Here is a 27,952-nt window from a genome sequence, read left to right as displayed (position 1 = left end):
TCAACAACAAGTGTGTCAACAACAACGGAACGCAGCTCAGAGAGTTTTATCTTCCAAACTGCGTTGAGATGAACCACGATTGAAACCCTGGTTATCCGTGATTAACTTCCGAGGATTGACTTTTGAAGTTGACTTTTCGTTTTCAGCTGAAGACTTCATACTTTAGCAGACACTTGACGATCAGCGCTTCTCTTTTGGATAACTTCAGGTTTTTCATCAAGTGTTCCGTGCACACGTTTCTATCTTGCAGAGGAGATATGACCGCATTAGCGGGGGGCATTTCCAGGATGATGCGCCCCACACCACCCCAAAACTACCCGAGAGGAGGCTATTCCTTGGAGGGTAAGGTGTTAGCATCTGTGGTTACGACGGAACAGCCAACGCTATCTCATGACCAATTCGTACGTATTTTATGAAGTGGCTAATTTGTACGAATTCGTACGATTTTGTAAAATATGTACGAATTGCCGTGAGATCAGGATGTAACAGACTGAACTTTGATTAATTCAACATGTGGATTCTGTTTAAGACATATTTGATCTATTGAATGTAATTCAATAATCTAAATGGAGAAAGGAAATGGCATTGAAAATATTAAAATTTTATTATAAAAAATAAAGTTAACAAGCAGTGAAAACCTAGGTTTAATTATTTTGTGATGTGAAAAATTAAAGGCTAGCTCCCACTCACTTGGAATGCCTTTACTATTTCAATCTGAATCAAAACAAAACAACATGAACATGTTTTTTTAAATTATATTTTAATGTTTCTAAATAATGAAACATGTATTCTGATTTAGTGAAGCTTATTTAATGCTAATCTAGCATTTTGTAAAACAAAACTTTTCTGTTAGCCAATATAGTCCCCTTGGAATTATAATGTTCTATCTGACATTTTTGTCAAAATTTAGTTATTCACATATTCTTATTCTGTGTCAACGTATTTACATTATGTGATAGATTTTTAATGTTGTGTACAAAACAAAAACAACAGAAAAAAAACAATAAGGTTATATCTACACAGTCGAATGGAACACAAAAACTTTGAAACCCAATATCTCAAAACTACTCGGAATGCAGATAGAACCTTATAATTCCAATGTTACTTATTTTATAAAAATTTAAATAGTCTACAAATATGTAATATAAAAAGTGTTCTGTCAACAAGTAGAATTTTTGCAAATGATTAAAAATTCGATATTTTTGGTCTAATGAAAAAACATTGTAGTAGTTGTAGTAGGCTATTTAAATAAATAGTTATCATTTATTATTGTTAGTATTAGTTTTATTGTTTTTGTGTTGTAAAGAACATACAGCTGTCATTCTTTCTTGAATATATTTTCACTTTTAACGAAACTTAAAGCAAATGCACAACTATTAGAGATGCAAGCTGGGGGGTGGAGGACTTTGCAAACTCAGTTAAGTTTATGGCTCCGTAAACTTAAAAGTGAGTGTGCGGTTATATATCTTTCTTTTCAAAATATATTTTCACTTTAGCACAAGGAAATCGTCGTCAGTCATTGACACTACCCTTTCCCCTTCCTACTTCAGTCTCCACGCCGTTAGGTCAGGGCCGCGTGAACCAGCTCGGTGGAGTCTTCATAAACGGACGCCCTCTGCCCAATCACATCCGGCACAAGATAGTGGAGATGGCCCATCACGGGATACGACCGTGCGTCATCTCCCGACAGCTGCGCGTGTCGCACGGATGCGTGTCCAAAATTTTATGCAGGTACCAGGAGACGGGATCCATTCGGCCCGGTGCTATTGGTGGCAGCAAACCCAAGGTAGGACATCACCGAGGCCACTTCATGCACTACTAGAATTGAATTGTATTATAGAATTTATTAGAAAGTTCATTCGTATGGAGTTTTGTAAATAAAATGTGTTTATCTTCACGACTAACTTATTATGCCCACAGTTTTTAAGCGTGTACAGACGTTCAGCAAATAATGTCTACAATCTACAGTTTCCATTGTTTATAATTATTTTATCTATTATTTTTATTATCTAAAAACAATTATTTTAAGTTTTCACATCCGTCCATTTGTCTTTAAAGCACTATTGCATAGATGTTTCTTAAATAATTAGAAAATAAAAGTCCTTCCATGGCATCAGTCTGTGAAACTCTTATTTTTAAGAGATTTTTACACATATATTTTTTGCCTCATTTAACACATCTTATGACTGAAATGAAATAAACATAATATTGTGTATTTATCTGTATACATTCTTATTATAATCGTTTCTAGATATTTTGAAAGTTATCATAAAATGAAATATATAAATTATTATGTAACCATTGTAATGAAAGCAGAGCACAACTCCCGATTTGGAAAAGAAAATCGAAGAATACAAGAGAGAGAATCCAGGGATGTTCAGCTGGGAGATGCGGGATAAACTTCTGAAAGATGGGATCTGCGATCGAAATAACGTGCCCTCAGGTAGGCCTACAAAACTTTATCTGTCAATGTGTGCAGTTTAGTTTTTGTTTTTAAGATATTGCCTCCAACACCTGTTGCTTGGGGGGAAACAGAGGTGGCTTGTGACTTAAGCACTCCTATAAATATATATATATATATATATATATATATATATATATATATATATATATATATATATATATATATATATATATATGTTTGTGTGTGTGTATATATATATATATATGTATTCAATTCAAAATTGCTTCATTGGCATGACTGTAAATGATACAATATTACCAAAGCTTAGTATACATGTAAAAAAGAAAAAAAAAATATATTATTACAATAATAATAATTAAATGAACATCACAGTAACAGAATGGAATATTATAACATCTTAGAACTATTAAACTGTAACAAATCACAGCGTGTGAACATTTGATACCAGTCTTTAACTAGAAACACACATGCATACTAAGTATCATTGTGGTGGACAGTATAGGCCTGTATATATTTAATAGAAGATCGTTTTAAATGCCTCGTGGTTACGGACTGAAATGTTATGCTTGCACATTTTCAATTGTTTAAACACACAACAAGTGCAGTTCTGATGTCATTTGATGAAGCTTTCCATGTCTGTCCGCAGTGAGTTCAATCAGCCGCATGCTGCGCTGTAAATTCGGTGGAAACGGAGATGAAGATGAAGATGATGATGAAGTGGAAAAAAGGGAGATCGAAGAAAACGAAAGAAGAGCCAAACACAGCATCGACGGGATTCTCGGTGACAGATGTAAGTTCTGACGAGTTTGATCTTTTTTTTACGCGGATTGAGATGAGCACAATGAGTTTACAGGTAGCATATCTACAAAAGTTTTATTATAGCCTAGCTAGAAAATATTTAGGCCTATATATGTGTAGGTCATAAATGCATTCTTAACAATAACAACAGCAGGAATAATAATAATAATAATAATAATAATAATAATAATAATAAATGTTTAATACTGAAAGCGAATGTTTGTTCTGTTAAGAAAATTTGTGGAAAAATATGTAGATTATAGGCCTACGTCAGAAATTTCGTAAATGAAATGTCAGAAAAGCGCTATTAATGCCAAAAGCGCTATTAATGTTTTAGTTTGAGTCTTTTGCCACCAAATGCAAAATAGACTGATAGGAAAAATGGCCCACGTCTTTATATATATAGCGTTTTTCTGTGTCTTTCCTTAAACTTATTGAAACTGAATTGAGGAGCATCAGAGATTAACCTCCTAAAACAACGTTCGTGAAACTGGCCGAATCAGTAAATCAAACATTTGTCCAAGAATAGCGTTCACTAAAAGACGCTCCTGCGGTGCACAATCGGACACTTGAGGATGAACTTGGGAAACAAAAGCGAAAGAGTCCATGAGACTCACGCTTCAGTTTCCCCAGGACAAAGCTCGGCCTAGCAGTAGCTTGGTCCTGACAAAAGACTCCAAGCTTTTCAAAATTTGGAAATAAAGGAAGAAAAAACGGTCTAACAAAAGTCGCAGAGAGGACATTATGGACGGGCAATGAGAGATGAATTATTCACGAATGACCGTGGTCCCGAATCAGAAGTATAAATTTCGAGGCTTGAATAATGTGTCCATTTTTAGCTAAATCGTGTCTTGGAATTTTCACTTTAGCCTCCCAAAACGACGTCAACAATATTTGGAGGTAGTATTTAATTTTAAGATGTTTTAACGGTTAAGTTTATTTAAGAATTAACACCTGTTGATTGTAGTGTAGGCTATATGGATTTTCGAGACCATTAAAAGTAAAGTGTCTCATTTAAATATTTGGATTTATGGAATTACTTTTTTGATTATTTGAAGTTTTATAAATATCAAAATATTTACAGCCTTATATTTTCGTTAACATTTTCATAAAGGAAAGTCCAAACAAAAGACTGACGTTTCAAATCAGTCTGTTATTTGTTTTTATGAATATGCTGTATAAACGTTTCAATCACAAATTTACCCATGAGCCGCGTTCACCTGCAGAGGTAACCATAGCAACACAGTTGCCGCCTTAGCACGAGTATATATATATATATATATATATATATATATATATATATATATATATATATATATATATACCGTTACATCATAATTTTTTGTACTTAAAACTTTTCTTCTCTAAAATGCGATATGTTAATAGCTACAGCTAACATAGCTTACATTAGGCCAAGTGTTGCAAGAGACGATTAGCCCGCGAAAATCGTTGAACAGTTTATACGCTAAAGTTAGTAAATTTTTCGTCAAAATGTAATTACTGACACTCAAAAGTTAAAACAACAAAATATCACGAACATTTTTAACATCCAGGCAGCGGATAGCCTCGAGGCAGTACCCATTTTCCCATTTGAATTGTATGTATTAAGTTGGAAATTGATACAGGCAGCGCGTTTTTTTTAACCCCCACCGGGCTGAAATTCTTGCGCAGAGGAGTTTGTTCTGGATGTGAAGTGGAGAGAGAAACACTGAGCTGTGAGCGCGCTAGCCGGATCACCCCGCGTCATGGGCCGCGCTACAATTGGCGCACATTATACTCAGTCATTGCAATGAAAACCTTTTCTAGTAGATTAAATCGAGCCCTTTATTCGTCCCCACTTTCATCTCAGGACAAAAACCCGCCCCCTTCCTCTCCGCCCGGGGCGCGCATTCATTCCTCACTGCCCTTTTCCTTCTCTCTTCTCCAGCACCGCCATCACGAATACAGATCAGTTGGTAATTAGTTTAACAAACGACTGTCGATATGTTGTTGTTCGGAGATGGCTGATTGATATGAACTTTTGAAACGCACAACATTGCAAAAGGCTTGCTGTGTAAAAAAAAAAAAAAAAAAAAAAACTTGAGTAAACTCAAAATGGGTTGCCATTAGTTCAGCCCCACATTGTAGAGCTAGATTGATTTAGGATTGTTCATTGTTTCAGCTCAGACACTGATATAACTACATCGTATTTGCTTTTGAACGTAAAACATGTATTTGTTCTACCTTGTTATTTAGCATACTTTTGCCATTTACATGAACTTCAGGTAACATCAAAAAAGTATAGTTTTATCAGGAATATGGGGCTTTTTAAATCATAGATAAACATAGTGAGTTTCACATTGAGAAATCTCGCTGTCTTGATGAGTGTTTGTTGCAAGCTCCTAACATGCATTTCAGCATGATTGCATTATGGTGTTACAAAATGTTCTGCTATTTGCTGACTTTTTTGTGCTGTTTTGCTGTCATTGTTAATAGTTGTGTGATGGTCATTGAGCTTTTAAACGAGTGCAAGCAAAATTCATCATGGCTTAGTTTTCATTCAGTGAGAACAATGTCTATAGTTAATATTCAAGACTACAGTTTGTAGAGGATATTTTTTAAAAATAATGAAAACAAGCTAAGAAATGAGAACATGAATCCATAAGCCCACGTTGACGTCAACATTTAGCAATATACACCAAATGATAAATAGTAATAATCCCCATATTTATTCATTCCACTAATACAGAACTCAAGGATAGGATGTAATTCATAGTGTTAAGTTGATCACTGAAATTATTTCTGATTTTTTTGGCAGAAATGATTGTGAGTCAAATGGAAGGAAACAGATCTTATTGGAAGTTATTGATGAGTTATTTTTGATCAATGTCCCACAAATATTTTCCATCACATTTTTAGGCCTAAAGCATTTGATGGATTTTATGTTGTATTTGTGTACTTTTAAACCTGGACTTGCAACAGAATAACTTAGATGTCTATATCTGCATAAAAAAAAGAAAAAGAAAGAAAGAAAGAACAAAACAGTGAATGAAAGAAAGGAAGCGCAAGGGGAAAGGAGAAAGGAAAACAGCCTTTTCAAAGCCCGGTTAATGTTTTTGTTTTCCTAGAAGGATCCATCACCTCTGGCTTTTATTCACATGTAGATGTGTCTACATCATAAAACTCAATGAGTCCTGATCTCCTTTGACGTACTATAAACTTCTCCTCTCTCCATTCACTCTCGTTCGTTTGTTTGCAGTGGGCTGATTCTGCGCTGGCTGTATTTCACTCTCTCCTCCCTGCTTGTGGGAGTTGTTGTTTTTTCCTATTCGGTGCTCAGTTAAAATCTCAAAAGGGTGTTTTCAGAATCAAGAGGGTGTCTCTAGCCAAATATTGATTAAGTATGTGTTTGCTGAGTCTATAGTTGTCGGGTAAGATGGGTGTGTTGGCTCTGGGCCCCTGCTCCTTCAAAACCTATTGTTGGGCCCCTTTAAGGCTTGAGAATGAGATCAAAGCATAGGCCCCTTCAGATTTATTTGTCTGGGAAAAGCCAGTGTAGAGGACCATTGCTTACTAATACTGAAATAAGCAAACACCTCAAAAGATGTTTCTCAAAAACTGTTTGCTGAGGAAGCTCCGAACAAAAAGGTAGATTCGTTTTTTTTCCGGTAGTATTTGTAATTTTTTTAAGTTTTAAGTTTTTTACTCAAATAAAAAGAGATAATTTATATGAAATTGTGTTTTTCATCAGTTTTTGTTTTCCCATAGACTGTAAAATCTTAAAATTAGTTTTAATGGTATAAAATAATGTATATAGATTGGTTTAGAGATTTTCTTTTTTTTTTTTTAACTTAAAACCACTTTTTCTCTATGTAAAATTGTTGGATCAACCTTTTGTTTAGGTTGAAAGATAATGTTTAAATGAAAATAACAACAATATATATTTATATCTTTTCTTATATCTGTACTTCATTTGCTGGAACAAAAGCTAAAACTTTTCAAAGAAAGTTTTAAGAACGGCAAGGAATCGTTCTAGTGCCTGGAATCATTCTCTGTGAATCGATAAAACTTATCCCACATCCCCTCCTTTTTCCTATACCATTAACTTTGGGAAAACTGACAATCCTCGAGCCTCATTTAGCTAATTAAAAGTAACTAAAGTCATCAAAGAGCCACGGCCCCTCTCTCACAGATTCTCATTCACGGCAGGCGAAAAAGAAAACTCAGAAATACAAACAGTCAAAGGGATCAAGTTTTTTTGAAAGGGAGTCCCGTGGAGGCCAATTGAATGAGCTTAGTGCTTTCAGACGTGCCATGGTGAACGCAGTCAACATGTAATAATTAGTTTCATTGAGCTGCATTCCAACAATCTGCTGCTTTTCTCCTGGGCTCATTGTCTCCCGGCAGGCCAATAGCCAGGAGGACAGAGAGAATCAAGCAATGACAACACATGAAAGATTCAGCTGCCTTTGTCCGAGAGAGCAAGGAGGACTTTGTTTGTGTAAATAAAATAGGGCTTTTGCCTGCTTTGCTGAGTGGATACTCGCTCAATAGAAAAGGGGGGAGAGAAAGCAAAAGATGCTCTGCAAATACAGACAGCTGGTGTCACACAATAATAAACAGATATGTTGGGGACAATTTATTTTTTTCGCGACCGCAAATGTACTCTGAGCAGTAAAGCCAGATGTACTCATCCAAATTTAGACCACAATTGGGAAACTCTAGCCCAATCTGGCTCTTGGGGGTCTAGTCTTGTATGTTTTATGAGGTCTGTCTCTCTGATCAATAAACAAGGGCTCTTCTCTCTTCTGGAATGTTCCTCAGTCATGATTCCGGGGCCCTGCGGGAATGGAGATGAGCAATCATCTGCCTTTTATTCAGCTGTTCCTTGAAACCTAACAATCTTCGCCCTTCTCTTTCCTTCTCTCGTTAAACACAGTGCAAGTTTATCGAGGTTACGGATAGCACAAGTTATCCGAACGACAATCGAGTCTTTAGGGAGGTGATAAAGATGTGTGACGTTCTCAGAAGCGGCCTAGACCATGCGTCATTTCCAAATGATGTCATTCCATTCGATTTCAAAGACGCAAAGGAAGAAAACACACATGCACACGGTCGCACTGAGCTTATCTCCAAGTGAATGCCGCCTGTATGCTTCATTAGGTCGGCTTTATATGCTGGCACCAGCATTGTGATCCTCAAATATTAATTCAAAGAACAATTAATGAATGCAAACCATCTTTGAAGTGGGGGGTGCGGGGTCAAACCCGGACCAGCCCCTAGCGAGTGATGGACTCCTCTTCCACTCCTCTCTTCTCAAAGACAGTTTGAAGCGTCCAAAAGAAAAAGTGGGCAATAGAAGGTCAATGAGAATAGGGGATCCTCGCCGAATAGAGCGCTCTGTTTTCTTGCAAGTGTTTGAGTGAGTGAAACTCTGGCAAAGGAGCGATGAAAAGGAGGGGAAAGGAGAGGTCGAGGGTTTCAGGGGCCTTGCCATAAAGACTCACAATGAGGCAGTTAATTGAGAAGAGCTAGACGCCGTTGTCAATCACTTAACTTGAGGAACTTCACTTCTTAACTGCCAAAATATGTTGGTGAGAGAGAGAGAGAGAGATAGAGAGAGAGAAATTACAGGAGAAACAGTAGCCTACTAAAATCATACCTTTCACTCTCTATATAGTTGTTCTGGAGCCTCATGACATCCAGCTTCTACAGTAGACCATTGTTAGCTCGCTTTCTCTACTACATTCAACTTAGACAAACAGAATCATAACTTCCAACTCAAACATGCAATTTATGATTCGTTTCAGACAGAAATAATTTGGTTTTGGAGGATTTAGAGAAGGCTTACTGTTGGCATCAATTGGAACTTCAAACGTGTTCCAATTCTTGTGATTTTTATGAGTAAAATTTGCAAGGAAAGACTGTCTTAGTGCCTTTTATCCATTTCATGATTAGTTGTGTAGGTTTGTGAATTTCATGTTTCATGACGGAAAATTAATACTTCTGCATAGCCTTATAACATTAGAATTGAAGGTTCTTCAATGTTTCACAGAAGTGCTGTAGGTCAAACAAAAAACTGTATTCAAATGAAGAATTAAGTCATGCTAATTCAATGTTTTTTTTTGGTAGTTTAAAACATTTAATGTGAATTCCATCAGTTAATAGATTTAAAATTTAAAATTGGTTTCTCTTGGCATTAAGCTGTAGAACTCTTTTTTGGCTCCATTTTTAAGGATGTGGTGCATTTTAGCTGCTGAGTTGCAAGATGTATAGTGTGGTTTCCAGGTTCCTGTTGAATCTAAATATATTTGTGTGTCTGAGTCAGGGCTGCAGGGCTTTGTATGAGGCTGTCAGACTCTTATTGGTACCCCAGAGAGGGTAAGCTGTGGCTGGGCAGGGTCAAGGGGGAGTCCTGGGTCAGTGGCTGTGCTAACTCCCTCTCTGTTGGAAATGAGGGTTAAGATAATGTGTTTGTTCAGCGTGACAGGTAACAGACTCTCTATGATGGCCAATAAATGCTTTGAAACTGAAGAAGACAAAGGAGAACTGGGTTTAAATGGTTTCATTATAGGTTTTAGGTGTTTCAAGAACTTTACATGTATTACCGAGCATCAGTTTCCACTGAAACATAGAAGAGATCATCCAGAAATGAGGATTCATCAAAATTCAGAAATGTAACAAATCTGTAAATTTCTTTCTTTTCCAGTTAAAAAAAAAAAAAAAAAAAAAAATATATATATATATATATATATATATATATATATATATATAAAAAAAAATTACATGAGAAGAAAAATTGCATAATAAATAAGATCATATTGAATGAAAGTATTTTTTTATATATATTATCTTTTTCTTTTTAATTTAAACAACATCTTTAAATTATTCAATTATTTGTAAATTTTATTTATACATTTATAACAGGCATTTTATGCAGTGTAATGAGGTTTAGTTCTTTAGAGGTAGAAGTGACTATTTTTATGATGAGAGGTGAGATCTACACTTGTGGATTGTAACTGCAAATGTCACAGGATTTATTGATTTATTTTTTATGTTATTTTGTCGGCTTAGCATGTGACCCACTTGTCACAGTAATGGCTTACTCAATATGCGCATGCTTGGTAGGAAAGCATGAGTCAAGAACATGAATATAACGTGATGTCAATGTAATGAGCACTCATATATTTTGGAGCATGTGGTGTGTGTTCCCGTGGTGTGATCGCTGCGTGGGTTCTGCGTTTTGGCTTTGTCCCGTTGTTAAGAGCGATTCCATGCTGCAACAGGCACCGCTGTACTGTTCAGACATGATAATGAGCAAAGCATGCAGGGAACCCATAATGCCTCAGCATCTCTTCTTTATGGTCCTTGTGTCGGTCTCCAAAAATGGATCTTAATGTATTTCTTTTTAACACCCATAACAACAGTTTTGAACTCAATGTCCTCTTTTAAACCATCATTCAGTTTATTTTACTTTTATACTTTTTATTTATTAATTACACTACTGTTTTGGGGCAGTACGATTTTATATATATATATATATATATATATATATATATATATATATATATATATATATATATATATATATATATATATTTATATATATATGTAATTTTATTATTATTATTATTTTTTTTTTTACAAAATAAATACTTTTATTCAGCAAGGACACCTTAAATTTTACAGTGAAGGCATTTGTAATGCTTAAGAATATCAGTTTTAATTTTTTTTTTTTATGTTTCTTGAGGATCAAATAAGCATATTAGAATGATTTGTGAAGGATCATGTGACCCTGAAGACTGGATTAATGATGCTGAAAATTCAGCTTTGCATCAGGTGAATAAATTGCATTTTAAATTGTGTTAAAATAGAAAGCAGGTATTTAAATTGTAATAATGTTTCAGATTTTTAGTGGTTTTACTGAATTTTTTATCAAATAGATGGAGCTTTGGTGAGCGTAAGAGGCTAACATTATTAAACACTTACTAACCCCAAACTTTTGATTAGAAGTGTATATTGATATATTGATTTATCATATAGTGATAAATATGATATATGAGCAATTTCATGGCATTTTGATTTAGGTTTTATAACTTTTGGAGGGTGCATCTGACTCATTTGCACCCACACAGCCCCTGATAGTATCAGTACCATGGTCACATTTGGCAGTTGGTTAGGCATGTATATATGTATATAGGAAGATGCTGTCCAAAAGTGTGTCCAAAATGTCCAGTCGCATTGTAGTCCACCTGCAAGGTTGAAAATGATCTTTTCTCCTCTTTGTCTCTCTCTTTCTTCGTGTACCACTCTTTCTCTCTCGCTCGGTTTCTCTCGGGGCAGCTGCTGGGGTCGTGGCTCTTGAGCGAGTTGAGTGACTCCCTGCTCCTCCCTCTTAACAAAATGCCAACCCCAGATGGAGTCGTGATCGTTCCGTTAACCATTCTTCTCTCTACATCTGCTGGGATTCTATATACTCTTTAATTCACTCACCAGTGGCTGGCTGGGGCGCGGGCTGAAAGGGCCAGCACTCCTCCACGCTGCAAATAAATGCTTCATTTGTCTCTTCTCGCTTTTGTTTTGTTTGGGGAACACATGTCACAAGCTCAATTACCCAGCCATTTAACAGCCCCTGAGGAGAAGACTCTCCCCTACCAGGAGCTATAAACTGCCCAGATGGTCATCTGTGGACTCTGGTGCTCTCGCTCCAGCATCCCTGTGTTTACTTTCACTTTATCTGCTCTCTTTGTTTTCGCGTGTCACAGTGTGTGTTGCGTTAGAGTTGCCAACCTGACTTTCCAGAAGAAAAATCACAAAAGATGGCTTTCAAATCTCAGTGGCTTCAGCAAATGGAGTTTCCAGGTTCCCAGATGTTTCTCCTGAGGAAAAACACTTAAGTAATCTCACGTGTTGCAGAAGAGACCTCAGAATGTTTCGTACTGAGCAAAAAAATTCTGCATGAATGCAAATGTTTCTCATCAAATATAATCGGATTTATTTTATTTCTCTATGTTCTTCGTCTATGTCAGTAAATGGAGACAAAGTTGATCCTTAAAGCGATAAGTCACCCAAAAACACAAAAGCTGTCATCATTTACTCACCCTCAGGTTGTTTCAAGCTCATATGACTTTCATCTGTGGAACATAAAAGAAGATATTTTGTCTGTAATGGGTTCAAATGTTGCTTGGTTCCCAGCGTTCTTCAGAATGTCTTATTTTGTGTTCCGCAGAAGTAGGAAAGTTTGAAATGACATGAGGGTGAATAAATGATGTTAGAATTTTGTATTTGGGTGGAGGATCCCTTTAAATGAAACATTACTGAGAACTCAATCAAGTCTCTAGCGACCTTTGAGCAATAGCTTTCTTCTAGGTTTCCAAATCCATCATTTTAAAGTCAACCAACTCTCTTGGAGTTTTGCACAAAGCTGCATTTGCTTTGCGTCATTTTGGCTTCTGTTTTTCAGCCTTCTCTTGTTTCTCTGTGATTATGCTCAGAATTCACCACAAGCCCTTTAACGTCCATCCAAATGCTACGGAGTTCATTCAGCAGAGCGCTCATCTCTCTCTCTCTCTCTCTCTCTCTCTATTTTCTCGAGTGCACTGATAAATGCTGTGTGTAGCTGGCAGGCTGCAGGATTGTGGGGTTTGTCCTGCGTGTGAGAGGAATATAAATCTGATGTGTGAGCGAGAGGAATTAACACTTACCAAATAACAATACTGGAGACTCTTCCTATATATATATATATATATATATATATATATATATATATATATATATATATATATATATATATATATATATATATATATATATATATATACATAGCTGAGCTTATATTTTTTTTATACTTTTTATACTTAAAGACACATTAAAGTAAAAACAATGTGTACAATGTAAATTATTTTCAAAGTTGTAAATAAAACAAGGATAACTGGAGACAACAAGGTTATTATTTCAGCCTTTACTTAAACATTTTGAGTTTAATTCAATGTCTTACTTGCTGTTTCTTTGTAATTATTTGTAAAATGTATTAAAAATGTTTGTGTGAGAATTATATATATATTTTTTATTTCAATGCATTGATTAAAGAATTCTATTTTGATATGAATTAATAATAAAAATGATTTATTATTTTAGTTAAATCAATAAAACTATTTTCAGGTCCTCATTCAACTTGTGGCATTAGATGGTCTCTCCAGTTACACTTTGTATATTTTTTTAAGTAAAAAAAAAAAAACAATCATGAAATTTAATAATTTATTTTGTTAGAGCAAATATTTACACCCCTAGTGCTTTCTTTGTTGTTTTACATTTAGTTTTAAAATTTATTTCATTTGGATAATATCTTTACTGTTAGTGTTATGCAGATAAAGTGTTGCAGGTGTTACTTGTCTTGCTTCATCAGTATTTCTCTCTGTCTCTTTTTCTTGGTGCAACACATCACTCATTGTTTTAATCACAATTTTGACGCTGAAAGACAAAACCTCAGTCCAAAAGTCAAAGAGATGCAGAGTAGATGAGCGTGAGGGAGAGAGGATGGATGGGATAAGCGGTTGGTGGTGTATTGGGACAGGTATGCTGTGGGAAGTGGCCACAGTATGAGATTCCTGTCCTGCTCAAATTCTGATGGACAGCAACTCAGGAGTCTGTTACTCTCGACGTTTTCCCACTTTTCCAGATTAAAAATAATTTTCTGACATTTATTGATCTCCCTATTGGAGATGTCAAGCTTTTGGTTATTCAGATGAATGAAATTGCATGTTTATTTTTCAGGTTTTTTTATGCTTTGATATTTTAAGTTATTAAAATCCAGTTTTTTTTATGGGAAATATGCAATGCAATTTCTCTCAATTTCTGTATCGTTCTGATGTTAATGTTAAATCAATGTTTGATGCTGTTTGTTGAAATCCCATGTCAGTGAAGTTAAAAATCCCGGGAAAATCACATAATTATACATTTGAGTGAGAAGTGTCTGTTTAGCGTACGTCAATGCTGTGAATGGACACGATGGACAAGACCGTGACTGACAATCATCTTTAACTAGGATCGCTATTCCCACACACCCCTCACTAGTCACTAAACTAGTCCCCCAGGTGCCATTGAGCGATCTGCCCCCTCTTCTTCTTCTTTTTTTCCCCCTAACTCTCTCCGTATTGCTCTTTCGCGTCAACCCCCACCACCTCCACCTCTGTAACCCCCTGGCCGTGGAGGAGGAAGGGTTCGGGGGCGGCCCCCCGCTGTTCCCCTGTGGAGCCCCCATTGCCCTGCATCCAGCCTTCATTGTGCCCACCTCCCCCCCGCCCCCTGCCAGGCAGGTGACAGGGACCTCAATGCTGCCCGGACCGAGCTCATGGAACCTACAGATGGAGCGTGGAAATCAGACTCCAAAGAGCTCAGTCACCATTCTCACTAAACAGGCCAACAAAAGACTGCCAAATAACTCCCCAAAAGAGATGGAGTGAGTGAGAGAGGGAGCGCGAGAGAAAGAAAGAGCCATATGCAACAGTGTCATTTACAGATTATTGACTTTTTTTGCAGCAGTAATGCTACAAACTCCAAGCAGTTAAGGGAAAGACTGACTTACTATTTGATTTGATTTTATTTTGCTTTTTTGCAGCCAAATTAAACATGATAGGTGTTTTAGATTTTTGTTTATAGTATTTATTTTACGTTTTTTATATTATTTGTTTTTATATATTTTTAATTATTATTATTATTATTTGACTTTTTGCAGGAATTAATGAAAATGCTGGCTTATCTATTATTTAAATGTATTTATTAATTTTAATTACTTTATTTACTTTTTATTTATTTCCTTTTTATATCACTTTTTTCAGTGGTAATGATTACCTTACCTTTTATTTAATTTACTTTTAATTTATTTTATTCTTATCATTTGACTTTTATTGCGGTGAAATTTAAAGAAACTCTGACTCTGATTTACTTCTTTCCTTTTTTATTTTATTTACTTATTTTTTTATTTTAATATATTTTATTTCTTTATATTTTATTATAGTATTTTTAATTTTATTTGACTTTTTGCAGCCATAATGATAGAAAGAAAATGAAAAGTGAGATGTTTTACTTTTACCCAAATCATAAAGCGATTTGGAAACTCCTGTGCCTTCTCTTTTCCTCGCAGGATCTGATCTGATGGTTTGATTTCTGGATGTTAGTTTTGGCGAATATAGTGTTTTTATGTGCTTATTTTAATTTGCGACTCAGTTCTCTGAGGGCTTTCTTTATGAAGAAAATGATGGATGCCATATCCTCAATAACTGGCTGTTCATTCCAGGTGCTGTCTACTGAAAATAGTCCAGACTTTTGAGTAAAATGGCATGAGAAGTGACTTTTTCAGTAGCATTACATTGGAAAAGTGGTAAAGGACAGTCTTTCCTCCCTCCATGTTTCTCTCTTTTCTTTCCAAACTCTCGTGAGATGCCCGGAGAGATGCACGCTGGCACGCTGTGTGCCTCCAGGGTGGAGAACGAAGAGTTTGCTTTGCGTGACTCTTCACTTTTAATTAAACCTCAATTTTTTTCATTTGATTAACACATTGCAGATCGAACTTTTTGTGTATTCCTTACTTGTTGGTTGTTATACTTTGTAAATGTGTACTGAGCTCAACGAAAAGTAGATTGGATGGACGGTTTGCATTTTTAATTTAAGGGTCTGTGAATGTAGTTTTGCTGGGCAAACTTGGGTGTCTTTTTTTACGTTTTGTGTTTTCAACCATATGGGGGTGAAAATCGAAGCGAGAGCGAACAAGAGAAGGGAGATGGCTAGTGTCGGATGAAGCAGATGTGGCGTTGGCGAGTTCTTTCGAGGCGTATTACTGGACAAAAGCTGGCTGTCACGCTAGTTTGAGGAGCCTAATCATTTGATAGGGCCCCCTCCTCTGGGTACAGATTCCCTGAGCTTTAGTCCACTCACACCAACATTCTCTTCTGCTGAATTAGCTACGAAAGAACCTCTAACCCAGTCCAACTTCACAAATAATACCTGCATACGAGCAAGTGCTGATGTGTGTGCTTGTGTGTAAATACAGAGCACTGGGTGAAGGAAAGTGTTATACTAGCCTTCAGTTATAACCACATAGAAACAAAACAACTTCAGTATTGTGGTCAGTTTATCTTGCCAAATATAACACATTAAAAAAACAAAATACTTTTTTAATTATTGTTTTTAATTATTAATTATTAAAATAATTTCCACAGCATTGCTGCTCAAAACAATTTATTTAATTCATTAATTTATTTGATTAATTCATTCAAAATTTTTATTTAAATTGTTTTATTAAAAATGTGCTTAAGTATTATTTATTTATAAAGTTATTTCTATTTAAATTATTTTATGAATTTATTTAATTTGATTTATTATTATTATTATTATTATTTAAATCTGCCACTTTCTTTAGTCTATGGAATTATTTATTCATTTATTTAGTTTGTTTGTTTTATGAATTTATTTAGTTTGCTGTAGTATTTTTATTGTATTTTAAAAAATGCCACTTTGTTTAGTCTGTGCAAATTTGTTTTACATACATTGAATGTCACTGAGGGCTGGGTCTGTCAAAAACACCATAAAAATATCATAAAATGTGGTTAGACTATGTATGAGGTATGAGGCATTGCTATTTTCCGACTCTATACAATAGCTTTGTGAGAGAACCGGAATTCAAGTCATGAACTATTCATTTAAAGTTTGTGCTCTGCTGAAACGAATGAAAATCTCTCACAGCTCAAAAAGTTCTGGATTTATTCTTTATTTAATAATAATCCAACTTTAATGTTTTCTTACAGCAAGCCACTCAGACGAGGGCTCAGATGTGGACTCAGAACCGGGTTTGCCATTAAAGAGGAAACAGCGGCGCAGTCGGACCACGTTCACAGCCGAGCAGCTGGAGGAGCTGGAGAGAGCTTTCGAACGCACCCATTACCCTGATATTTACACCAGAGAAGAGCTCGCTCAGAGAGCTAAACTCACCGAGGCACGAGTACAGGTACATCAACACACACACCTTTGATATTCAACTCTATTACTTCCTGTAAAAGCTTTGTATCTTTGTGAAAATGATCACTCTACAAACACTTTCTCGTAAGTTGCATTGCTGTTTAAAATCAAATGTAAATGTGGTTTACACTGGGGGACTAAATTTACCAGCATTTATCCCTGCATCCTTTGCCCCGAAGTCACATGACACACCCGCATAAACACAGGCTTCTTTGTGCCACGTCTGACCTCTTGTTTTTACCCTAGTTTTCTGTCGCAGAAAAACCTCAAAACAAAAATCTTTTAATAAACTCTATTATTAGGTCCTTTTAACCCAATTAAACTAGAACCCGTGACATGATGTCACCGCTTTTTAATGAGCACAGATGTTTCGATCGCAATCAGACAAAAACTAGCCTTCGGGTACTGCACATACAAAGAGCGCCTGTGTACACTCAGATACATCACACACACAAACACATTCTTCCAGGAATAACATGGTTCCATATCTGGTTCCCAAGTAAAGGGGGTTGTTATGGGAAGCCCATGCTGAAAGTTGCCACCGTTAGTGTATAAAACCAATCTGCAGATGTGTTTATGTGAGTAAATAGTTATTCTGAGTGTATGGGTGTTAAATGTAAGTGTGTTGTTTGTCATTTTCTGTCCTGCAGGTTTGGTTTAGTAATAGAAGAGCTCGCTGGAGGAAGCAGGCAGGAGCCAATCAGCTCATGGCGTTTAATCACCTGATACCTGGTGGTTTCCCACCCTCTGCGATGTCAAGTCTTCAGCCCTATCAGCTGGCAGACAGCCCTTACCCTCCCTCATCCATCTCACAAGGTGAGAACTGTAAAGCAGAATAATAAATCAAATAAATAAATGTATTTAGCAGACACTTTTATCCAAACGACTTACAGTGCATTCAGGCTAAGATTTTTTACCTAACATGTGCACCCTGGGAATCGAACCCACAACCTTGCGCTGCTAATGTAATGGTCTACCATTTGAGCCACAGGAGCACAGTTTTTTTTAGTAAGCAGATAATACACTAATAATACACTAATAATACTAATAATAATACACTATCATTCAAAAGTTTGGGGTCAGTATAATAATAATTATAAAACATAAAAAGACATTTAGAATGTTTCAGTTTCAATTTAACTTTATATTCATCAAAGAATCGTGGGGGAAAAAATGTGTGATGGTCTCCACAAAAATATTAAGCAATGAGAATATTAAAAGAAATGTTTTTTGAGCACCAAATGAACATGATTTCTGAAGTATCATGTGACACTGAAGACTTGTTCTCTTTCTCTCTCAACAGTATCGGAGCAGCCCAGCACTGTGCACAGGCCTCAGCCTCTTCCCCCCACCTCAGTGCATCAGACTGGGCTTGGCAGCGGACCGGGGTCCCAGGACGGGAGCTCGGCCTACTGCCTCTCCTCTGGACGTCATGGTTTCTCTAGTTACTCTGACGGCTATGTGGCTGCGCCTGGTCATGCAAACCCAGTGAACCCCACCATCAGCAACGGGCTCCCATCACAGGTCAGTATCATTTCACTTCACATACAGTCTGGGCATACAGTATATGGCTGCAGATACAGACCAGCTGCCAGGGCTTTCCACCAAACAATCATGCAAAGAGCTCAGGCAATCGTACAAGGTCATATGAGGAAATCTTAAAGGTACAGTTGCAAAAGATGCCTTTTTGATTCAAGTTTTAGAGTATTAGAAAGAGTAGAAAATGATTGTGCAAAATAGCTTGTGGTGCATGAAAATATTGCAAAACTTTGTTTCTGAGGTTATCAAAAACTAGAATGATAAGTCATTCTAATATGTTAATTTGATACTCAAGAAACATACTATCATTATTAATGTTGAAAACAGTTGGTCTGCTAAATATTTTTGTGGAAACTTTGACAAGGTTTTTCAAGATTTTTTGTTGAATACGAAGTAGCCTTTATTTGTCTTTATTGTCATATTTGACCAATCTAATGAATCCTTGCTGAATAAAAGCACTGATTTCTTTCAAAAAGAGAAATGCTACTGAGCCCAAACTTGGAGGAAGTCTCTGTTTTTACACTGACCAGCTGAATGGCAATATGAGTTAATGTGAGACTGAAGGTGTGAGGAGGGGTGGGACACGATTAAAAGGATGATGATGATGGAAACCAGAAGTGAAAGACAATTATTTGTGATTACACACTCATCAGCTGTTATCTGTCGTGCTAACAACCAGAAAATGAGCTCCTAACTGCCTCAAAGCATCCGGTAGTTAGACATGAGCGGCATCCTGGGTGCTGTCCTCAAACTCAAACCCCTCGGAGTGCTGCGTGATACAGATAAATGGAATGAAAGAGATGGACGGAGAGAGAATGAAATGGAAGCAGAGGAAAAAATAGAATGACTGAGATAGAAAGCCCCCCTGGGGCTGTAAGAGAATGAGCTTCTTTCTCATAATACACAAAAAAAGCAATGAAAGCCAGTAAGATTACCAGTACGATTTATGGAAAACACTGCCGTCTAAACACATCCCCATTGATTAGATATGTTATGGTACAATAACGTTTTTGTTAAAGGGACAGTTCACCAAAAAAATGAAAATTCTGTCATTGTTTACTCACCCTACTGTTTCAAACTTGTACGAAATTCAGGAGAAAATTTTTGGGAATCACTACAGCTTTTGTGATAAAACAGCAGTTCATTGTTACTATGGTTGTCAGTCTCTAAAATAGTAACATAATAGTTCATACAACTTAAATGTGAGTCTGTTCCTCATTTAAGTCTATATATGCATGACTCCCATGCTACTTTTTTTTTCTTTTTGAGTTTTGAAAGCCGCTGTTCACTATGAAATATTATTGCATGGAAAAATCTGTCACTTAAAAAAAAAAAAAAAAGAAAGAAAAATCCCCATTGTTATTACAAGGAAAATTTAACAGTATACAAGCTTGGAATGATGTGGGAAGTTCAAGACAAAAAAAAAACCCTTAATATAAAGTGTAACAAAAAATAATATTCCACATTGTTAGTTAATGTTTTACATTAGCTAATGAAACATATTTTAAAGTGTTATTAAAATGTCATAAAAGCATAAACCTTATGAAATAAAGAATCTTCTGTTTGGATTTGGACTCTCGCCTCGTGTAAAGTTATTGAACTGCACAAAGTTATTTAACATGACGTATTAATTGAAGTGTGTCTAATTGCAGCGCCCCCAGCAGCAGGGTTTGTAATCAGAACCAATTCCTAGTCATTAAGACAGCATTCCTGCGTCAGGACTGACTTAGAGGTCAGGTAGCTCTCACACTCACACTCGGTCTGTTATTGCCATTAGTGTGTGTGTGTGTGTGTGTGTGTGTGTAACCTGGCACAGGGTCAGCTGGTACTGTTGTGTTGTTGTTAAAGGGCAGGGATTCTCGTCGTCATGACGATGCTGGAACTCTCAGCGTCTGGGATTCTAATTATGGGATGCTCTGGACTCTTAATTGATTGGAATGGGTGAATTTACCCTCCATAATGCTCTGTGTAATTTATGCAAATGAGCCACTTTGTTGGCTAATTGTTTGAATTATGTATTTATCTGTGGTTTAATGTATGCTGAAATAAGCTTGGGATTCTGGGTGTGCTGAGGAGGCTCGTGCCTGCAGATTGGTTTGTAGTTTAATACCAAGTGAAATTGAGATTGTTTTTGTTTTTTGTTTATTAATAAAAAAAATATGATAGTACAGTGATGAGAATATAAATGAAGAGGATTCTTTATTTCATAAGGTTTATGCTTTTTAAAATAAACTTTTGCATAATAGAGAAAAAAAGATGCACATTAAATAAGGTTCCATTAGTTAACATTAGTTAATGCATTAGCTAACAAAGAGCAATAATTTTGTTACAGCATTTATTAATTTAAAAGAAAAAAAACAACAACATGGTTTTCCCTTTTTAGTGGTTTTGTTCTTGCTGTAAAACATTACTTCTACAAGAACAGTGACCTAAATCAGTTCAAGTTGGTTTCATATGTGTGTTTTTTTATTTATCCAATTCACTGCTTTTTATCCCATAATTTCCTGTTCATTCTCTCAGATGTACTTTTTATTAAAAAAAAAATTCAGAAAGTCATAAAATAAGTTTCACTGCAGACTTAGGCTGTTCTACTGTCAGTTAAAAGTGATAAAAATGCATTTAGTAACATGTTAAATAGTTTTTTTTTTTTGCAGTGAATTGTAATATTTTTTTTATATTTTTATTTTTTTGCACAGTTAAAATTAAATAAAAAGTTGAGATTAAATATGATGCATCCGTTTGTGAAACCAACAACAACAAAACCAGAAATTGCAATCACAAAAATTGCTTAACGTGTTTAATCTGAAATCAGAATGGCGTTTTATTTGGATTTGGGAATATTGCCTTTCTGCTCTTTGAGCTCTGGCGAATGTGGGCTGCTTCCTCCGGACAGCTGTGTACATGAGATGTCCTGGCTGGGAAAATGTTTTATGAGGAAGCTTTTTGTCACCAACTCCTGTCTGTGGTCTGGATATGGAAGGAACATTTTAGCTTTCACCTCACATGTAGCCATCCAGGGCCCCCCATGGGGAGGTGAACGAGAGAGTTTAACCTCCATGTGCTTTTCATTTGTTAAGCATCACACATCAGCGTGTGACTCACACATGCGCTGCTGTACATGATATACGCTGTCAGCTCGTGTGATCCGCGAGTTATCTGCAAGGTGGGGAAAGCACCTGAAAATCTGTGAGTGCTTAGAGCTTTCAGTCCATTTCTCCTCTGAACAGCTGTTGAAGATGAACCCCAAGAGGAATTTCATGACCCTTCACACTGCTTGGAAAAGAGTTAACCGCACAGACACACATGGTTTCCTTGCAAAATGAGGAAATACCATAGACACCCATTTTTTTTTTTCTAGAAATGAATATTAAAGGTTCAATACAAGTTAAGTAAATTTTTGCACAATTTGTAGCATAATGTTGATAATTTTGACTAGGCTCGTGGTTTAATACAAACTCCCGGTATGTTGAGGCGCTCACATTGGAAATAAATGGGGACCATTTTTGGAGGCTTTGAAATTACAATTGTCTAAATGGCTTAAAATTGATTGCTTTTAAATTTTTAAACCATTTGTATTAGAAATTTGCGCATTGTTAAATTGTCATGCATTTTATAGTCATTTTACAGTTTTAGGCATTGCAGTTATCATAGCAACATAACTTTGCACAGATGTGTATGGAACGATATGAGCATGAGTAAATAATGACAGATTCTTTGAACATGTCACATGAAAACCAAAGTTCACTTCATGGTTTTAAAAAGCATACAAAGATGTATAATGTGTAATTTTATACATATTTTACATACACGATTATGTAAATTGTGTATCATTTTATTTACAAAAAAAAAACCGTACATTAACTTTTCTATTTGTTTGTTATTTCATTTTTATAGTCATTTAACATTTTTATTTAAAAAGACTATAAAACTGAATATAAATTTACACAGAAAAGACTATTAAGGTTTTTTTTTTTTAATGCTGAAATCATGTTAATACTCATCGGTTATGTTTTGGGGCTATACTACTGAAACAGTCATTTAATAATTTAATTCTGGCAACCTTCATTTCCACTGTAAGTGCATCTCAACTGGGATTTTTATTTTATTTTTTTATTTTATATATAAATAAAAACTTTATTTATGGATTGTTTTTCCAGTTGATTACCTCTCCAGATGTCCCCACAGGGAGTTTTTTGTCGGATTTAGCTCACGTCTGAGGACAAATCTGTCCCTAAAGAATATCTAAGCAAACCCACCAACATACTGTATGACGTACTTATTCCATATGTTTCTTCTGTTCTATTGGTTTTTAAGATCAAATCTTGATAGAAAATGCCAAATCATTCTTTTTTGCTTTCTTTTTTCCTTACTCTCATGGCTATGCTCTCTTCTCAAACACACAACTCTAAACTCAGTATAGTTTTCAGGAAAATGTTAATACAGAGAAATACAGCCCGTCTCGACTGACTCCACCCCTCTTTGGTTGGACCGGGTAACGGTTTAAAAGGAACCATGTGTTCAGCAGGATGGGGAATAATTGGACTCTCATGGACTCTGGACACAGTCAGTGGGACTGCGCTTGTTCAGTCGGTCAGTCAGTGTGCTGGAGATTTTTTTGGGCTGGTCTGGTTTTGATTAATGATTAGCAGAGGGAGGGAACTGATCTGTATTTGGCCCATCAAGCAGCGTCCGAGAGCTCACAGACACTGATGGCACACTCGCGTCTCGCTTCCATCTGTCTGTCACTGGTGAGAATTAGACACAGGCGGCCAGAGACGCTGTGTGAGAGCTGGAGGGATCTTCACTCGCTGTCACCGAATCATTTCAGATGTGTGCTGTTCGATAAAAGGGAGGGCTGAATTAAAAACTTTAGCGTTGTCATTATGTTCAGTTCGGTGTGTTGAATTCATTTCACATCATAGAGTTTAAAACAAAAGCAAATTTTCATTGTTTTATTTGAAACAATGAAGTGAAGATGAAGAATTCTGATAGGTCTGAGAACTTAAGTTAATCCATGTGCATTCAAAATATGTTTAAAAAAGTTAATCTGAGAAGTTCTGAATACTAAAAGACTATCAATATATAATTTTCTTGGAAAAGTGTATATATACCTTAAAATTATGCATACCTGTATGAGTAAAAATTTTATAAAAAAGTTTTTCCTGTTTTTCTTAGTACTTCAGCTCAGACAGCAAGAAATGTAATATATATATATTTAAACAGTAATGCCCTTTAGGGTTTTATTTTTTGGATTTAGTTAACAGTAATAACACTGCTTTGTCACATAAAACTGATTTGTAAGCATGCAGTTGATTAAATGTGGTTTTCTGGACTCAAATACAATGAGTATTTGGTCATGTATTGGCTAACCAGCACAAATCAGCTTGAACAGCACGGAAATTCATTGATCTAGGCTGGTCTTTTCAGCATTTGCTTGTCAAAGTACCTTAGCGTAGTTGTACTAAATGTTCTCTTGTTTTTCCTCAGGTGATGGGGCTGTTGAATCCGGGTGGAGTGCCACACCAGCCACAGAGTGATTTTGCCCTGTCTCCGCTGACGGGTGGTTTGGAGCCCAGCACAGGCATGGCTCCCAGCTGCCACTCCTCTCAGAGACTTGAGGCTCTGCCAGGCCTGCCCAGCATGCCAACTCTGCCCAGCTCCCAGTCCTACTGCCCCTCCAGCTACAGTTCACCCGGGTACAGCGTGGACCACGTGGCGTCTTACCAGTACAGCCAATACGGGCAGAGCAAGGTGAACACCAGCTCTGTTCTAAAAACCTTTCAGTTTGTTGTGGAAGCGGAAAAAAATTACATTTTGCATTCGATGCATAGCTGGGATATTTTATAGATACTATTGCAGTTTTTATTCATTTTGAATTGTTTTTTATATTATTTTTATATTTTATCTTGAGGATTTATTGAAAAGAAAACATGTTGATCATTTAATCCATTTTTTGATTGGATGAAGGCAAATCTGAATGCAGTCGATTGTAAGAAAGGGGTGCGATTTATGCAGACAAAATTGGAGAAGTCCTGCATAAGTCACCAAAGAGAATTCTGTCATTTCACTTTTGATGAAAAATTACAAGGTAAAAAATAAATAAATATATATGCATGGATGAATCATTCACAATTAGATCAATAACCTGCATTAAGAAAATAGATCTGACATGAATTTCCATTTCATGTTCATTCTAATGAATATGTTTTGTTTGTGCAACCACACTTAAAAAGTGCATCAACGGTTGCAATGTTTTTACACTTTTTGACACTTTTATTGATGCATGGCATATGATTTTGATGAGATGCATCACTACAGCTCGACTTTCTAAAATAACCGTCCTAACCGCTACAGTTCAGCCAGGAAACTTTTTTTTTTTTAAAGCAAAGATTCTACAGAGAAACATGATCATCTAAATGTCAACTGAGATTATTTTCAGTGAAGTATTGGTCTTTTAATCTGAGGCGTAATCATAGGTTTACATTAGTTAGTTGTGATCCGCCGGGCCGCCACACAGGTAAACGCTGCCGTGGTTTACGGTGCTTAACCTGTGACCTTTCATGACCCCGTGAGATGAGCTGTATCTCATCAGCTCCAGTCATCCGTCAGCCAGCCATGTAATGAGCTCTGGGTAACAAAGATATCGTTCATGATCCACTCAAACACTCAGTGAAACGAGAGGAGCAGCCGTCTCAGAAGCGGAGGGGAGACATGTCGAGTGCCCAATCCAGCACTGCATCTTGATATCATTAATTTGCTGGGGTCCGCACCCCCGTAAGCACAGAGCTGGGGGTCCGTGGAGGAGTTAGCGGGGGTCTCGTGTAGGAGTAGAATGGCCCGTGGCAGGCAGATATTAGAACCATGTGTTTCAGTCGGGTCAGATCTGTAGATGCTGTTGATCATTGACTCTGATCCGTACAGAACTGAATATAGGACCGCTCTCTTCTCATTTCTCCCCCTCTCTCTCAATCTCTCATTCTTGCTCTCTCTGTCTGTCTTCTTAGTGGAATTGGCACGCACCGGCTCACTCAATCATGTTCTATGTTTTGTTGGATCTTACGCTTTTGCATAGTTCGATTTTCTTTTTCTTCTGCCAAAGGCTAGGTCAATATAGTCATATATTAATATCAGTAGTTCTCAGCCATTGTGCCGGAGCCCACTAGGAGGCATCAGTAGACTTCCAAGACTTTAATATGATGTATGTAATGTCATGAGTTTTGTGTGTGTGTGTACTGTTCTTTAAAAAATAAAAGAAGCTAAATGTACTATATATATAGTTCTGCAGCATGCAAAACTGTATTTTCTTTATATTATTTCCCTAAACAATTATTGTTACCAGTTAATAAACATTTAATTTCATTTCATTTAATTTTAAAGTTTCTATTTTCCTTTGAGTTTTAGTAAAAGTTTTCATAAAGTTGTGTATTTTTGTCATTTTTATTAGTTTTGTGCCTGTATGGTGATGGTTTTTATTATGTTTTAGTTATTTTATTACTTCAACTTAAACTAAATGAAAATGAGAATCGTTGTCTTGGCACCTTACTGAATTAAAAATAAGTTTTATTTTATTTCTGTTCATATTTATTACATTTCAAGTAATGAAGTTTTTCATGGTTTCATAATGACGATAATGACCCTGACCTTACATTAACGTCTCTCTCTCTCTCTGTCTCTTTCAGGTGCCTTTCATTATCTGAAACCCAGCATCGACTGAATGAAGAGGGAGATGAAGAGATCTATGGATGGCCGTGAACTCTTGCACTTGAGCTCTCCTCCAATCCTCGAATGTTTGACCAAAATGACCGTCCGTCTTCAGACTCCCGTTTGAGGAGCGCTGAGTAAAGGCGCTGAGTGGTGCTGGCCGTCCTCTCTAACGCCTGTGGGTACAAAGTGTTGTACGGAGTTGTTTTTATGAGGGGGATATTGTGGGTGGGCTTGGGTTTTGGTTTAGTACCAGGACTGAGAATGGGTTAGTTTGACCATTTAGACCTGGAGGAAGCAGCCTCTCCTTATTTTCATCTCATCACACGCTCTGACGACACTTGCCACCTCCTTCCTGAAGAGCCATGGGGCACGAGGGGGACAAAGGGAAAGGACAAATAACTCAAAGACTGAGACTGTGCTTATAAACAGCATGGAATGGCAGGGAAGAGTGTGATATCAGGTGTCCACTGACGGACGCACTTTAGTGGCTGGTTTGTGACAGCTCGACGGCGACTCTTTGGTGGAGACACATTTTGTTTGACTTTGTTGACATATTTAGGAAATGAGGCCTTGGAAAATACAGGTGTGCCAACTTTCCTTATTCTTAATCATAAATAAATGACTGAATACACAAAAACATTTGGCACAATGCTCTCAGGTCCACTTCATAGAGGGAAGGAGGGTGACCTAAACAGAATGCACTCAAGTGTCCGATGGCATTTCACGGGCCCTCTGTAGTGCAAACAGACTATACAGACCCCAGTCATCTGAGCACACACAAAAGAGCTTATTATGAGACAGACGTGAAGTTCAGAATGGAATACTATTGTTCTGCTTATTGCATACTGTATATTAATTCTATACTACTTTGTATACTAAAAGAATGCAATGAAAGTAGTATGCTACCTTGCAAATGCGGTTGCATTTTTAATCTGATTTAGTGTAAAAACGTCTTTGATTTGGCTGATGACGTGTCAAGAAGAACAGGAATAAAATATTTAATTTACTGGTTACAGTGTAATAGGAAAGTCAAGTCGAATGATTTGCATTAGTTCTGCATGCAGAAAAATTGCACACGATATACATAGTGCATACTGAACATTAGTAGCATGGTAGTATGCTATTCTGAACATTCAGAGAGACCCCTGCCACAAATCGAACCCAAGGAAAGTGCAATACACACTCAATACCTCACTCGCTCACGAAAATCATCTGTTCTTAAACTCTGATTGTTTTTCATGCAAAGAAAGGACTTTCATATGTGGACGGATGCCACCTTTATTTTTACTCTTAAGTTTGGAGAAGATCTGCAGATGAAGTTCTTTGTTCTGTCTCTGTAACACAATGTTCATGTCTTATTTTTTTTTTACCTTGTTTTTATACCTTCATGTTTTCTTTTTTTATTCTCGACTGCATATAATTGTTGATCATAATGTGTAAAATGCAGCACTATTTACTATTTATAAGAAAAAAATAAATAAATTACATTCAAAA

At 36.4% G+C, this 27,952-nt stretch overlaps 1 protein-coding gene across 3 annotated transcripts; it reads left to right on the top strand.

The window, feature by feature from the left end:
* LOC127950430 (paired box protein Pax-3-like) lies at window positions 1-27,952 on the top strand. Of its 3 annotated transcripts, XR_008152465.1 has the most exons (10): window positions 1-342; window positions 1,551-1,786; window positions 2,314-2,443; window positions 3,072-3,215; window positions 17,005-17,204; window positions 17,866-18,031; window positions 18,519-18,739; window positions 24,242-24,505; window positions 26,434-27,486; window positions 27,523-27,952. XR_008152465.1 is itself a non-coding variant. In XM_052547478.1 (9 exons), the coding sequence occupies exons 1-9, from the start codon at window positions 258-260 to the stop codon at window positions 26,449-26,451; spliced, it is 1,461 nt and encodes a 486-aa protein (XP_052403438.1). In that variant the 5' UTR covers window positions 1-257; the 3' UTR covers window positions 26,452-27,952. The 3 variants fall into 3 exon arrangements, 2 of the variants coding, with proteins under 2 accessions (XP_052403438.1, XP_052403437.1); XM_052547478.1 differs by having other exon boundaries at window positions 2,317-2,443; window positions 26,434-27,952; XM_052547477.1 differs by having other exon boundaries at window positions 26,434-27,952.

This window comes from Carassius gibelio, chromosome B2 (assembly GCF_023724105.1).
Source record: "Carassius gibelio isolate Cgi1373 ecotype wild population from Czech Republic chromosome B2, carGib1.2-hapl.c, whole genome shotgun sequence".
NCBI lineage: Eukaryota > Metazoa > Chordata > Actinopteri > Cypriniformes > Cyprinidae > Carassius > Carassius gibelio.
Note: the sequence above shows the minus strand (reverse complement) of the source record. Positions and strands in the feature narration are given on the sequence as shown.

Coding starts and splice junctions, on each gene's coding strand:
- LOC127950430 (XM_052547477.1), top strand. CDS start 258: ATGACCGCATTAGCGGGGGGCATTTCCAGGATGATGCGCCCCACACCA. Junction 1,787..2,313: donor TTGGTGGCAGCAAACCCAAG/GTAGGACATCAC, acceptor TTGTAATGAAAG/CAGAGCACAACTCCCGATTT. Junction 2,444..3,071: donor TCGAAATAACGTGCCCTCAG/GTAGGCCTACAA, acceptor GTCTGTCCGCAG/TGAGTTCAATCAGCCGCATG.